At 35.3% G+C, this 15,299-nt stretch overlaps 1 protein-coding gene across 2 annotated transcripts; it reads right to left on the bottom strand.

The window, feature by feature from the left end:
• Positions 1-12,168: 12,168 nt before the first annotated feature.
• On the bottom strand, positions 12,169-13,684 carry LOC122820306. 2 transcript variants are annotated; one of them, XM_044097630.1, is made up of 2 exons: positions 12,895-13,684; positions 12,169-12,812 (listed from the first exon to the last, which is right to left on the bottom strand). In XM_044097630.1, the coding sequence occupies exons 1-2, from the start codon at positions 13,450-13,452 to the stop codon at positions 12,747-12,749; spliced, it is 624 nt and encodes a 207-aa protein (XP_043953565.1). In that variant the 5' UTR covers positions 13,453-13,684; the 3' UTR covers positions 12,169-12,746. The 2 variants fall into 2 exon arrangements, with proteins under 2 accessions (XP_043953565.1, XP_043953566.1); XM_044097631.1 differs by having other exon boundaries at positions 12,967-13,684.
• Between the last annotated feature and the right edge of the window lie 1,615 nt (positions 13,685-15,299).

Genomic DNA, 15,299 nt, shown 5'->3' with positions numbered 1-15,299 from the left:
TCTGCATAAAATGCAAAACTTTTAACATAAGGAACATTCTTTCTGTCATTCAGTGAGTGGATTTCTGACTGAAAGTCATTTTCTTTAGTTTGGGAGAAAAATAAATTCAAACTAATGCAAACGTGATTTTAAAACACTTTTTTTTTTTGCTGCCACACAGACAAACAACATTTTAACATAAAGATGTTACCTAAGAATTTGCCTTAATGATACCTGAATAAATAAATCTTGGGAATGTCGTTAATAATGACTGATTTGATTTGTGATTTGAATAAAAACTGACTATATATTTGACTATTTACATTATTTTGAATATATACCTGCATTCAATTAGGGCTCTTTTGAATTTTGTCAAACACAACAGCCATAATCATCATTATAATCATGAATAAACTCACACACACACGCACACACACGCACACACACCGAGATAAAGAGAAACTTTCCCGGCGCAGACACACAGTTTAGACGCCACCGATCAGGTGAGTGAAATAATAATTGTGTTGCATTATTTAAGTTTTTGTTGCCAAGCCAGCTACAGGGAATGAAACCAGGTTTTTAAGTTTTACTTTGATTTGAATTTTACAGTGAAAGTTATTTAAAGACTTTCCCATTAATCTTTTTATTGATGCATTTTTAACAATAATGTAAGAAATGTTCTGCGTCTAATAAAGTCACCACTAATTGACTGAAATCTGGTCTATTAGTGGTGAAAATGGTTTTCTAAGTTTAAAATATTAATGTAACTCATACAGACATGATAGTGATTGAGTTGGTTTGAGATATTTATTTAAGTCATTGTCTGTATAAAGGGTAGTATCAAATTAAAAAAGTTATATTTTAGATTTTGGAATACAGAGTGCATTTGAAGTAAAATCAGCTGATAAAAACTAAATTTAGAGTGAACAAGTTAACAAATTTGATTTCTTTCCCCAGCAGAGATTAACCATTATTTGTGTACAAACTAGAAAATTAATTTAAAAATCGTTTTTTCCATCTGCAACAATATTTAGGTTGTATTACTCAATGTAATTCTAAATATATAAATATATTAATCACACTTGTTGGTGCTCTTGGGGCCCCCTGGTGGTGTGGAGGCCCTGAGCAACCATTTAATTCGCATTTGCCTTTAAAAATGCACAATATTTGTCTGTAAGTCCTAGAAATGTTTTATTTCTCTTTCAAATATGTTTGAATCAAAACAGATACATAGAAATAAAGAGCAGAGAGAGAGCAGACATTGAATTTTTCTACTTGTCACCAGCCTTCTCTGATTCACTAAATCTAACAGTTTTCCTCCATTGTTTGGTTTTCCATCAATGTTTCCACATCCGTTCCTGCAGGCATGTCGACAAACTCTTCCACCTTCTCCAACACCTCGTCGCATCTCCCTTTCCTCTCCGTCTTTGATCGTCTGCATTTCTGCTGGAGCAGCAGAATCGGTACTGTAGGCATCACCGTCCTCACCGTCTTCAACGACCTCTTCGTCCTCCCTCTCTGCCTGGCCGTTCTGTGCGTGGCTCTGAAGCGATGGCGGCGGGCGTCCAAAGGAACCCCGCTGAGCCACTCTGACGTCTTCACCTACCACATAGTCGTCCTGGAGCTGATGAACATCCTGGGATCCACGCTCAGCTGTCTGGGCATCCACACCGACAACACCTTCATGGAGGGAATCGGCATCTACCTCTTCGCTAACGTCTTCTCTGGACAGTTGTCGTTTCACATCCTGACCTGCTTGGAGCGGTATCTGGCTGTCGTTCACCCCGTCACCTATCTCTCCCTGAAGACCTCGAAAGGCATCAGGATGAGAAATTTCACCCTCGCTGGTGTTTGGGTGATGTGTCTTGCTGGGTTGGGCTACCTGTCGCTACCAGACCAAAGGATTCTCACTATTCTTTCATTTTGTATGGTACCGAGTTCATTGGCAATCATCTCCTTCTGCAGCGTCTCGGTTCTTTGTGCTCTGATCCGCCCTGGACCCGGCAGAAGAGGTGTCAGCATGCAGAAGGTCGACCCGTCCAAACGGAGGGCCTTCCACACCATCATGGCCATACTGTCAGTGCTGCTGGTGCGATTTGGAGGTCATATTTGTGTGAATGCGCTGTATGATCCAGAGGATATGAAACATGGTAACACCTGCAGCCTCTGGCTGTCTGAGTCCTGGTTCAGGCTGCCCACCAGCCTCCTTCTGCCGCTGCTGTTTCTCCACAGAGCAAGAAAAAACTCACATTAGACCGAAAGTGAACACAAACCAGGATCAAATCAGATCCTGTGCACCTAAAACCTGGTTTAGTAATTAATAAACATTTCAGTGGATATGGGTTTGTGAAATGTGACACATCTGTTACTAAATCAAACTTTAGATTTGACCCCAGCGCTCACTGAAAAAACACAATATCTTACCAAGTATTTCTGGTCTAGTTTTCAGTGTAAATATCTTATTACATTTAAAATAAGAAAACACTCACAGTAAGATATAGAAACTTGTTTTATGTCAGTCGTTTCTTACTATTGATTAAAAAGTATTAGCTCCACTGACAGATTATTTTACTTATTACAATAATTTCTTCCCATATTATGACTGAATCAATAGTTCTAGTGGAACTAGAACTTTTTTTTATCAATATTAAGCAATTATTGACTGAAAACAAGCTTTTATTTCTTGCTGTTATTTCAAGCATGGTCAGATATTTGCCACGGAAACAAGTCAAAAAATACTTGATAAGATTTTGTGTTTTGCAGAGCAAAAACAACATAGTGTCAGTTTCCTGTTGAGTTATAAACCCCAGATGTTACCTCTGAAGGAATGAAAACATAAAAGTCTGAAATCAGTTCAGCAATGATATTTGAGAGTTTGACTTTTCATGTTTCATTTGTGTGCCTTATTATTCAAATCTCTTACTAATCTTATCTGATTCCAAACCTTTACTTGCATATCAAATCTAGATTTTCCTTAAAAATTCATTGTAGGTTTTGAGTGTCTTTATTTGATCATTTATCCACAATCTTGTTTTGTTTGTCTTTATGTTAGACGGGAAGCTATTCAGATAAATTTAGACAAATAAATCAATGAGAAAAGACAATCTAAGCAGTACACAACTTTTAAAATTATTATTATTTTTTTTAACATACTTCAGTCACCTCAGCTTTGTGTACACAGAACATTGCAGTACTTCTAAGATGTAAAAGTTAAAAATATTTAAGTAGTTTTGCATCAAACTTCAAACTTTTCTCCGTCAATCAATGAAAACCTAAATATCTGGTCAAAAATCAAAATGTGTGATATTTCTTTTTATGGATTTATCTACTGCATCTTAGGATGTTCAATGTTTACAACAGGATCATTCACAATAAAAATATCAGAAAAAAGTGAAGCGTCTGCAAATGTTGTTTCAATATTTCATTTCCTTATTTTCTGGACACCAAGATCTGAGCAAAAAGTTAATTTGGGAATCACAATGTTATTTTCAATTATATGTGTCAACACTAAATTAGGCATTTTTTCCATAGAAGAACCTTCTAGATATTTGATGAAGTGCCCGAATGTGTAATTATAAATAATTGTATGATTTTTATTTCCAGAAGTCATTTTAATATCAGTTTGATACACAAAATTAAAAATAAATCTTTTATAAAATGTCAGTGAAATAAGTAGAAATTATGGAAATAGCAGGTTTGTACTGTTGTCTTAGTCTTCAGAAGGTAGATTATATGACTCAATAGGAAAATAATATTTTAGAGAGATCAATCAATCTATGCAGAATACGTCAGTCATATTTACATGAACCAAATATTGACCAAAGTATTTGCCAAGTGTCCTTGTGAAGCTGGTAGTTTGACAGCAGGTTTATAAAGTGCTAATTGTGTCCATTAAAATAACAAATAAACACAGGTGTTCTCCTGGTGATTTACATGAGCATCTCCTTCATTTCACAGCTTATTTGAATCCAATAAAACATCCGTCATAGTTAGAAGAAAAACAGCATGAAATGGACAAGACCAAGAATAAATCACTTCACAGTTCAGGTGGAGGTGCAACAGCTCAGACACAGAACAGTGAGTATATTTAATTATAATAATAACAATTAGAATAATACTAATAATGACATAACATCGATCACTTAACACATGTAATAGTTTTGCATTTCTTTTTTCTCTATGATCAAACAAAAACGGAATATTAGGTGTAAACATGTGAGTTATTTTTTAAAGAAACATTTAATGCTGAAGTAAAACTGTTTTTATTGTCTATTTTTGTTTTAACTTGTAACAATTTCTCATTCATCCCTTTTCACATTTTTACTGTGATGCGACAATACTGGAGTGAAATTATTTGCATAAAAACATCTGATTTTTTAAACAAACTTGATCAAAATCCGTCTAACATGATTAAACAAATTTTAGAATTAAATCCAGTTTTGTTTGTTTGTATCCTTAGCCACGTTATCTATTTTATCAACATATATGTATAATTAAACTTATATATTCGCTAACTTGGCTAGGATTTGAAGAAAATGTAGACGGTCTCTGGTGAATTATTTTGTAAATACGAAAGTTTTGCTTGTTCGTTTTCCTGTTGGTGCAGAGTTATGTTTGCATGTTGACTTGAAACTCATCCGTCAGCGCGGGGCGCAGCGCTGCTCACCGTCTCGTCACGGCATAAGATATAATTATATCTGCATTACTGTGGCATGCTGGGAGTAGTAATAATGTTCAGAAATGTTCTGCTACTCACCCTGAGAAACCTTCCACCAATATCTTCAGGCTTTCCTTTTAGTGATCCTGTTTAAAGCCACAGATCCAGTATTATTTTTAACCAAAATTCTTCAGTAAGCTAGCGGTGGCGTTGCACGTTGAACTGACGTCACGGCAAATAAACGGTTGTTTACATGCAGTACCTCGCGGACCACTAGGGGGTGCCCGCGGACCTCCACAGTTTGATAGAGACTGCTATAACTATTCTAACCTTTAAAGTTGGTTTGTGATGTGAAAAGTTAAGCTTTTAAACACTTTATGAGAGGCAATGTCATGGCATGTTTTTCACAAAGCCTCTTCTGTTTGTCTGTTGTTGTTTTCAGCAGAAATGTCGATCAACTGCTCTTTCTCCATCAACGTCTCTCTCCCAGCCGACCACCAATCCAGCTTGTATATCGTCTGTCGGCTCTTCCACTGCTTCAACTCCACGCTTGGTGCTTATATCATCAACTCCTTCATCTTCACCAACGTCTTTGTAATTCTGCCTCTCTGTGTCTTCATCCTCAGCACCTCTCTGAAAGAGTGCCTGCAGGGTTCCAACAGGAAGACGAGCAACTCGGATCTTTTTACGTATCACATGGTCGCCATGGAGCTGATCAACGTCTTTGCGTTCATGGCCACATTTTGTGGCATTCATGCTAAGGTAGAACTGTTGACCATCATGGGTATCGGCTTTTTGCCCATCAACTTTTGCGGACAGCTCATTTTTCACACCCTGACCTGCATCGAGCGTTACCTCGCCGTTGTTCACCCCCTGACTTTTATGAGTCTGAAGAATAAGAGAAACATCAGAGTCAGAAACGCCGTCCTCGTCTGTGTGTGGCTGCTCACCTTTTCTGTCATTCCTCTGTTATCTGTGATGGGCAGCACGTTCACCGTCATCGTCTCTTATTGTTATGTTCCCATGGCCATAACCACCATGTCTTTCTGTAGTATTTCTATCCTCTGCACTCTAATTCATCCAAAGCCAGGGGACAGAGGCAGAGACACTCACAGAGTGGATCCAGTAAAGCTGAGGGCTCTCTGCACCATCATGGTCATTCTGGGTGTGCTGCTTTTCAGATTTGGAGGGAATATTTTAGCAACTTCTCTCGACAGGCTTGTGCCTTTTCAAGAGAAAGAGAAATGTGGGATATTGATGTGCGATTTCTTCTATTCCCTGCCCTGCAGCCTGGTGTTACCTCTGCTGTTCCTGCACAAAAGAAAAAAGATAAAATGCTGTTAAAAGCAGCAGAAAATGAGGGCAAATATGTAATTTTTTTTATTTTTGCTGTGTTGTCCTAGTTTTGCATTAGTTTGTGTTCAGAAAAAAAGATTTTTAATCATCAATCATTTAATCATTTAGGGAAGATACATAATTTCTAGTTGATAGTATGAGGTCTATTCTTTGTATTATGCAATGTAAATCTTTTATGTAACTTTATCTTTTCCAGTTTAACAAAAAAGACAGAACAACATAATCATAAAACATAAAACAAACAAGCTTTTGCTCAAACTTTCAAAGGAGAAATGTAAATGATTTGCAAATGACACATACAGGAGTTAATGGTTGTGAAGAAACATTTCTGTCTCAGCGAAGGAAAAATCCTTTTACTTGCAGAAAAGAAGCAAAACGTTTCAGAACATTGTTTATAGAAAGAAAGGCTCTAAAATCCTTCCAGAGTATTCAGTGAACATTTGGTAGAGAAGAAGAAACAAAAAAACTACTAAGTTTAAAAAGGCCAACAAATGTTTCTAACACAGCTTGTACAAATCATAAACTATAAATTATTTTACTAACTCAGTAACTGACAACCAGATCTCTGTACATTTTTCCTGACATCCCTTTCTACTCTATTTCATTTTGTTTTATACTGAGGATCATGGACAGCATGTCTTTGATCCAAATACTTTAACTATTTAGGATGAACATCTTAAATTGATTAGTTCACACAGTTTTAAGGCTTTATGCTGTTTCCAGGTTCCTTATTTTGATCTGAGTGTTGAACGAAGCTAAATTATTAATTTAACAGCAGAACGTCTTTTTGGGAAATATTTTTTTTGATTCATACTCAAATTAAAACCACAGTGTGATAAATATGATTCCTTTACTTACCTGTACTTCTTTATTTTAAATCATGACACATATAATAACTATAGTTAGAGTTTTTCATTGATTTATAAACATTTGTACTTTGTAAATTTGCTGTGAAAGTTGAAATAAAGCTTTTAGTTGGCTGTTTTCTTTGTGCTTTGATCTTTTTGTATAAAAGCATTGAGGATAAATAAATCAACAGGGAGAAGCTGCACAGCAGGATTTGTTGATATTTCCATTTAAACTCCTTCAGTTCAGAGAAACATTTAAATAAATTATGTTTGATCAAATCAGAAAAACTGCCATGTTGTAAACACTCAGTACTGGCAGACAAAAGTTAGAACTACCTGCTTTTACATTACAACCTATTATAAAGGGGACCTTTTATGCAAAATTCATGCTTTTATTTTTATTTTTTGTTCTATTTGGGGTTCTACTGCTTTTAAAAACAGACCAAGCCGGGTTTTTTTGGCAATTAGTTAAAAATTTACGATGTTTGGAAAATAAGCCACTTCAAAAACCTTCTGAATGTAATGTGACAATTGGGCTTAGCTCGTTACCTAGCAACCACAGCAAAGCACTGAATGTTACCTAGCAACCCAAGAGGCCCTCCAGCCCCATTGGTCAACTGGTTTTACCGCTGTATGGTTTGTACAATGGCTACTGGAAGAGACAACCGTTTTGTTATTGACTTACCATCCAGAAACCACTTGTTGCATTTTTGTTGATTGTGCAGGAGGCTCCACTTCCGGTTTTCAAAAATGTATGGCTGTATAACTGCACTTCTGTTTGCAGCTTTTTTCAAGTTGATTTGGGGGGCGTGGCCAGCAGCAGGCTCTTTAGATTTAAAGAGACAGTCGTCCCAAAAACAGCTCATTCTGAAAGGAGTTCGATTGATGAGCAGACTGAAATCTCATCATCTATGAAGGATTTTGTGCAAAAATATAATAAACATGTTTTCTATGCCTCATAGACTCATGCTAGCCTGTTCAAGGAAGCATCATGGATTACTTTTTAATAAAATGTACTTGCTGAACTGTAATCTTTATATTGTTTCCTCGATGTAGAACTCATGTAGTTGAAATAATGTGTTATCATTTGTAAAATAAATGGTTTATATTAAGTTTTTCTTGTGTTTGGTCTTTTTTATGTTTGTTTGTTTGCTTTTTTAATTTTCAGGAATAAACATTATCAAAATATTTGTATTTAAAGCACTGCATTTGTACTATCTGCATGAGGATTATAACATGGAAATGTCCTTGGTAAATTGTTCTTACATTTCCACAGAAGTTTATTTTTTAAAATCCCATGTATATTCTTGAGTTTTATTGTGTCTTTGAATGTTGGTCTAGTTTTATTGGTGGTATTAATAGTTTGTGATTAATATATGTTTTGTTTTGAATAGAAAGGATTTGTGCTCAATAAATAATCTTGACTTGTCTCAATGTCAGAACGTTGAACCTTACATGAGGTTGTTGCATAAACATGACTTTAGATATTGTGCAAAATGTTGGGATGAATAAACAATAAAAGACTCGATGCTTTAAAGTTGGGCGTAGCAACAACAGTGATAACAGAACAGATTTGCAGCAGTGACATCAAAAGATGGGAAGTAAAAAAAGTTTTACTCCATCTTAGTAAACTTGATGTATCACAAAATAAATTAATTGTTGAAAAATATGCAAAACTCATGACAGATGCATATAGTAAAAAACACACGGCTGTTCTCTCAAAGCTGCAGTGGAGAACCGTCCGGAGGGGCAGCAGGTTGGAACGCTCCGTCTTTTTACTTTCTTTATTTTACCTGAGCATTAAAACACAGATTGTCTAATTGTTGTTTTTATGTTATTTAAGCAAATATAAATGTTAGCAGTAAATATGAGGTTCAACTTTAATATCAGAATTGTTTTATTGTTCCTTTACATTTTCATTTTATAAAAAAGTTTAAAAAAAAAAACCCTGACAGTTTTGGTTTCAGTATTTAAAGGGAGGATTTTTGTATTAAAATGGTTCACTTAATATTAATACATGTCAATATTCCTAATGTTTGATTTAAAAACGGTGATTTGACCTACAGTTTCTCTAAAGTTTAGCAATAACTCATTGTCTTTTTGAGATCATGAATATTTTTAAAGGGCTGCTCATCCCAGAATGATAAAAATCATTAACAAATTGTTGAAATGTAAAAAATATGCATTCAAGAACCTCTTAAAATTAATTAATATTCAACAAATTTTCATGTTAAGTCGCCTCTTCTGGATTTTGTGATTGTTTTCGTGATTTATATGCAATCAAAGTCACTGATTTTGTGGTCCTCCTGCGAGAATATGATGTTAAATGTGACTTTTTGTTATTTGCCAGATCGAATGTAACTTGATGTCAAGAAAATCTTAACCAGACTAGTGGAAAATTCATAACTACTTATCATCACATAAACCCAATGTTTATTTTTTTTACCATTTTTGTAGAAATTGTTAAAAAACTGGAGAAACTTATTGATGTAATTTGGAGTCTTTATGGCCACATAGGAACCAATGGTGGACCGCATTTGGCCCCTGGGCCTCGTGTTTGACACACCTGCTCTGAACAGTTCACAGTTTGTTCAGTTTAAATGCATTTTAATGGGTTTTAAGCCTCGAAACAGGTTAAGAAAAACACCTGTTTATTGCTGTCTTTGATCAGTAGTAACTGGAACAATGATCAGCAGATGATTTGACAAACTGATGATTTTATGATGATGTTTTTATGATGCAAAGCACTTTTTAAAGCTGAAATATGCTGTATAAATAAACTTAACTTGAATTGTATTAAATTTAAACCTTTTTTTTCTCTTTTTGTTTTGTTTTGCTCTGCCTCTCCCTCCACCTGTGTCTTCAGATTTCCTCTATCATGTCACTTAACTCTTCAAACGTCTCTCAGGTTGTTCTACCTTCCTCTGTTTTGGGCATCAATGAATTTATCCGCGGCTGCCTCCAGTCAACAGTTGGCATTTACAACCTGACGGTCTACACTGTCATCTCCATCCTGCTTCTCCGTATTTACATCCCGATTATTGACGTGGGACGTAGGCGCTGGCGGCGCTCCGGCACGCAGACGAGTCACTCCGATCTTATCACGTATCAAGTGGTGATCATTGAACTGGCTCATTTAATCGGCTGCATCTTGTGCTGCTGTGGCATCTATGCTGACATCCCGGATCTGATCGTTGTTGGTTCCTACTGCTTCCCTTTCAAGCTAACAGCACAGATGGTGTTTCACATCTTGACCTGCCTGGAGCGGTACCTGGCCGTCGTTCATCCGGTCACCTACCTGGGCCTGAAGACGGCCAACATGATCAGAGTCAGAAACGCTGTATTTGGTTTCAGTTGGTTTCTTTCTGCTCTCTCAATGGGTACTGTGAATGTTGTAGATGAGCAGACTATCATAGCCACATCCGCAAGTACTATTTTGGCCTGTTTACTGGTCATTTCTTTCTTCAGCCTTTCTGTTCTTCGCGTGTTGATTCAGACAAAGCCGGGCGATCGGGTTGGCGACCGTCAGGCGGTCCACCAAACCAAACTGAGAGCTTTCTACACCATCATCACCGTTCTGGCTCTGCTGCTGCTGAGGTCTGGGAGCAATTTATTCACTTTAATGAAGCTTAATTCACTGAAAGTGGAGGAGGACACAAAGTGTGGGATGTGGCTGTCCATTTTCTGGTTCTGCCTGCCCAGCAGTTTGGTTCTTCCTCTCTTGTTTCTACAGAGAGCAGGAAGATTAGCATGCTGCAGGAAAAACAGCAACTCGGCCCAGAGTTCAGGCTAGAAAAGATTTGGATGTTTTTTCTGTATTTATGCTCCTGATGGGGATTTTACATAATGCTTAGGTTTAAAATAGAGTTTAAATCTGGTTGTGAACAGCAGAGTTGGGTAAAAACTAGTTACATTTACTGTCAAGATTCTGGGTTTTTGGGTTTGGTTTTGTGTACTGCTTTGTTTTTGCTCTTTTTATTAATCAGTTATGTTTTAATTCACTCTTCCTGATTATTTGTTGTTACTGATTTTTTTCCGTTCCTCTCGTAGTGTTTCTGATTATGTTTATTCTCATTTATTTTCTTAGTCTTTAGTCTGTTAGCTGTGCTGCTTTTGGGTTCACTTCAACAACACAAATCATGACATTTACATGAGCAACTTTTTGGAAATAAAATACTTTTTCTTGAGTAATTTTATTATGAAGTGTTTTTACTCTTATTTGAGTAAAATTTTTGGATTTTCTGCCCACTGGATGAAGAAAATGTTTGAACCAAAATGTACAGAACTGCTGCTTTGTTAAGGCTTCATAAGTTTTGTATTGAAAGAAATTGATTTGGTAAAACTTTCTTTTGTCTGATTTTGTTTTGTAATTACATTATTTTATGAATTATTTTCATAAAGGAAGTTAAAAAATTGGTCTGTCTGATAATGTAATTTTTAGATTTTAATGGATGTAAGGAAAACAATGTGACATTTAATGTTAAACAGCACAATCTTTATTTTAGATCACTGCTTGCTTCTGTGTAAAGTGGAAAAATTTGATCCTTTATTGTGTAATTAAGGACTGGAAAGTCAGAATGGTTGGATTTGTATAAAATGTCTAGCTCATTGCAAATAAAACTAAATAAAAATATGTGTTTGGTAGCTCTGAAATATTCTTGTAAGAAAGCAGGATCAAACAAAAAGGCAACTGGAGGGAAACTAAAGTGTATCACCATGACAACCAATTCATACCTTCACTGTTTCAAAATTTGTTATTTGAAACCAAAATAGTTGGGGACAAATTCCTGGACTGACAAGCGTCTGCACAGACGACCAAAATGGTTAAAATAAGAAAATATTTTTATCAACTCACGAGTGTAAATTTGTGTTTTATCATAAAACATATAGCCAAATAAAAACAGAAGAACAACTTTACTCAGGTTTCATCATCAGACCTAAATCTTAGAAAACAAAAAAAAAGATTTCAACATCAACTGCAAAAAACTGTTAAAGAATTAATTCACCAATGAACAAATTTTCTGAAGTTAAAAGTTGGATTTTTCTGATTTTTTAAAATTATTATTTGTGTGTGTGTGTGTGTGTGTGTGTGTGTGAAAATATGTTGCGACAATCAAAGAATAATCTATTTAATGGCTTCTTATTGATCCAAAATGACTGGATCTGGTCATGATTGTGGTAGAAAATGATTATTCATGACTCAACATTTGATTTGATGATAATTTATTTCAGACAGACATTTCACCAACAAAACATAATAATAATAATAATAATAATAATAAAGACTTTCATGTTTCTAAGTGTAAATACAATACGTTAGTATCAAATCTACTCAGATACATGTAAATTCACCACTTATTTGGTGACTGTGGGTCTGAAAAGGAACATGATGAAGTTTAACTTCTATAATCATACCTTTTCAATTCATTAATTCATAGCATAAATAGTCTTCCTGTTTCCAGTATCCTTTCAAAAAACAAAACAAAAAAAGACACTTGGTTACCATAGATACTCAAAATAAAGTTGCAGACAGACATTATGAGGATAAACTTTCATCTCTGGTGTCTTCCAAACAAGAAAAACGTTATTAATACCAAATATGTTTTACAAAATGACAACTTTACTTCAGCACTAAATGTGCTGAGCATTCAACAGTATCCACTTTCTTTGCATCACAATCAATTTCACTTTTGCACGTTTAAACCTGGTTAGCTAAGTGCTCTTGCTGCACGCCAGTCTTCCTGCTCTGTGCAGAAACAGGAGCGGTAACACCAGACTGCATGGGATGTTGAACCACGTGCAGCTGGTCATTATCACACAACCTTTAATTCCTACTGATAAATACACAACTTCCCAAGCAATGTTGAAAGAAAACCTGAGCAGCAGAACTCCCAGTATTATCGCAATCATATTAAATGCTCTCTGCTTGGTTTGGTCCATCTTCTCTTTGTCTTTGCTTGTTTCTCCTGGACCTGGATGAACCAAAACACAGAGAACGGAAACACTGCAGAAAGCAACCACCGCAAGAGACAAAACCAGGAGGCAAAAACTCACGATAAAGAAGACTTCCGACATCACCAAAGTCATCCCCACCAAACAAAACAACCAAACACATCCGACGCTCACGTTTCTGATTCGGACGCCGCTCTCATTTCTCCGGTTCCGGTAGCTGACGGGATGAACCGCTGCCAGGTAAAGCTCCAGGCACGTTAGGACATGAAAGAAAGTCTCTCCGAACCAGGCCAGAGCGAAGCTGAAGTTCCCGACCATCAGCAGGTTTGAGTCCAGCTCGTGGATTCCGGCAGCGCAGGCGCCACACCCAAACAGACCGATAATCTCCATGGCGACCAGGTGAAAGGTGAAGCAGTCGGAGTGGCTCAGGGCCGCTGAGGAGGAAAACAAAAGCTTCAGCTGCCTCCGCTGATGGCCGCAGTGGAGAACGAAGGTACAGACAGGAAGCAGGATGCAGATGTTGGTGATCAGGAAGGAAAAGTAGATCAGAGAACTTGATTCGGTGACGTAACAGTATAAGTAGAAAGGGACAGAAGAGCCGTTGGACCGAACAGACGGAACCAGAGCGGTGTCGTTGGAGGACGGGAAGATTAACGACATTCTGGAAAGAAAAGAGACAAAAGTAGAAGAAAAAAACCCAAATAATTCAATTTACGAACTTTTGGAATAGAGAAACTATTTGCTTGTTATTAGATTTTAACATATCATCTGTTGGAAAATGTGTTTTCAACATTAAACAAAATGCAACGCCTCAGTTATTGACTGTCTTTATGACTTTGTATTTTTGTGTTTTAATGATGTTCTGCACTGTGATCTGAAATGATGCATATGCATAAACTTGGATGATTGATTTATTGATTTTTTTTTGTCTTTTTGAGTCGATGTTCTTGAATTAGTCATTGTTGACATCACAAAACAGTAGTTATTTTTGGATTAATAAAAAAAAATGAACTTAATTCTTTCATGTTTTATAAATGTAACAAATGTGAGAGCTGAATTATTATATTCCATAGTTTTTTCATGAAAATGCTAATAATTGTGCATTTCTGAATTATTATGCTATGTTTCTAACATTACGTGTTGTTTTGTAATAAAAGTTTTTTGTTTTATGATGTGAACCCCAGGAGGAATCGCCATTGTTATAACAATGTGTTTTAATAAATAAAACACATTCTAATTTATTCTAATAAATAAATAAATAAACAGTAGAGACAAACTGAGGTTCACAAGCTGAAAGTTTATAACACACATTAAAGACAAAAAATCCAAAAACACAAATATATATTTTAGTTTAGTTTCTGATGTAAATATGCTAGAAAACTTTAAATAACACAAAACAAACTAACAAGTAATATTTCAGCAACATGTGGCTTCTTTTATGGCAACAATTTTTGAATGTACATAAAAAGTTTTAGCTTCACTGGCAGCTTTTTCACTTCTAACTTGGAAAAATGTCTTGCTATAAGTGAAAACTGTTTTATTTTACAAATCTTATTTATCCAAAGCCTGAAATGTGAAGATTGGAGTTTCTTAGAAACCCTTCAGGTCTTACAATCCCTGGGTTAATATTTAAAATTGTTCCCGTTTCTAAACTGGATCACATATTTAAGACCACATATTTTTCCAAATGTCTGAACTTTGAACTGCTTGTTTAAATTCCAATATAATCTGATTTTAAAGAATTTTAATTTCTGACCTTATCAGTGTGTAGCTCTGTCCTTCCTCTCCAGCTCTGCACTATGGATTATTATGTTGCAGTTCAGTCCTTCATCCATCTGTCAACTTAAATTCAAATACAGTTTATTTGCATTCAGACAATGAGTGATGGCAGACAGATAACCATTTTAAATTTACAGAATAAGCCCTAAACAAACACATTTCAGTATATTCAGAGAAACATTAGTGTTGGCAGTTTTTTGTTTATGTATGTCCATTTATTTTATTACAAACTTTCTTGCATATTGAATACCGAATGGACACAGAACGAGAAACTAACTTTCTTTAACTGGAATAAATTGGGCATAAAAGTATATTATTATTATTAATGTTTTGTGTAAAATTTAAATAAACTACAGTCAAAAATAAGCAATGCATTGTGTTTTATTGTGATAATTAATAAAAGCTCTTACATTTTACATGCAGCGTGTGTTATATTTCATGGTTTTTAACAAGTGTTTTTTGCTAAACAGTGAATTATTATTATTATTATTATTATTATTATTATTATTATTATTATTATTATTATTATTATTATTATTATTATTATTATTATTATTATTATTATTATTATTATTATCTTCTGTAATTTTTCCAACATTTTCAGTCGCAGGTGTTCTTGAAATAACACGACTCACCGTTCATGACTGTTATTTGAATAAATGCAAAGTTTTTCCCTCATCACTTGCCAAATTTTTACTCATTATTGTGAATTTTATCTCTGTTGTCAA

Source organism: Gambusia affinis, linkage group LG18 (assembly GCF_019740435.1).
Source record: "Gambusia affinis linkage group LG18, SWU_Gaff_1.0, whole genome shotgun sequence".
NCBI lineage: Eukaryota > Metazoa > Chordata > Actinopteri > Cyprinodontiformes > Poeciliidae > Gambusia > Gambusia affinis.
This window is presented reverse-complemented; position numbering and strand designations above follow the sequence as displayed.

Bases quoted from the DNA above. Each gene is read 5' to 3' on its own strand.
- LOC122820306 (XM_044097630.1), bottom strand. From the start codon at position 13,452: ATGTCGTTAATCTTCCCGTCCTCCAACGACACCGCTCTGGTTCCGTCT. The intron at 12,813-12,894 runs GTGAGTTTTTGC...TGGTTCATCCAG, and splicing joins TGTCGGAAGTCTTCTTTATC to GTCCAGGAGAAACAAGCAAA.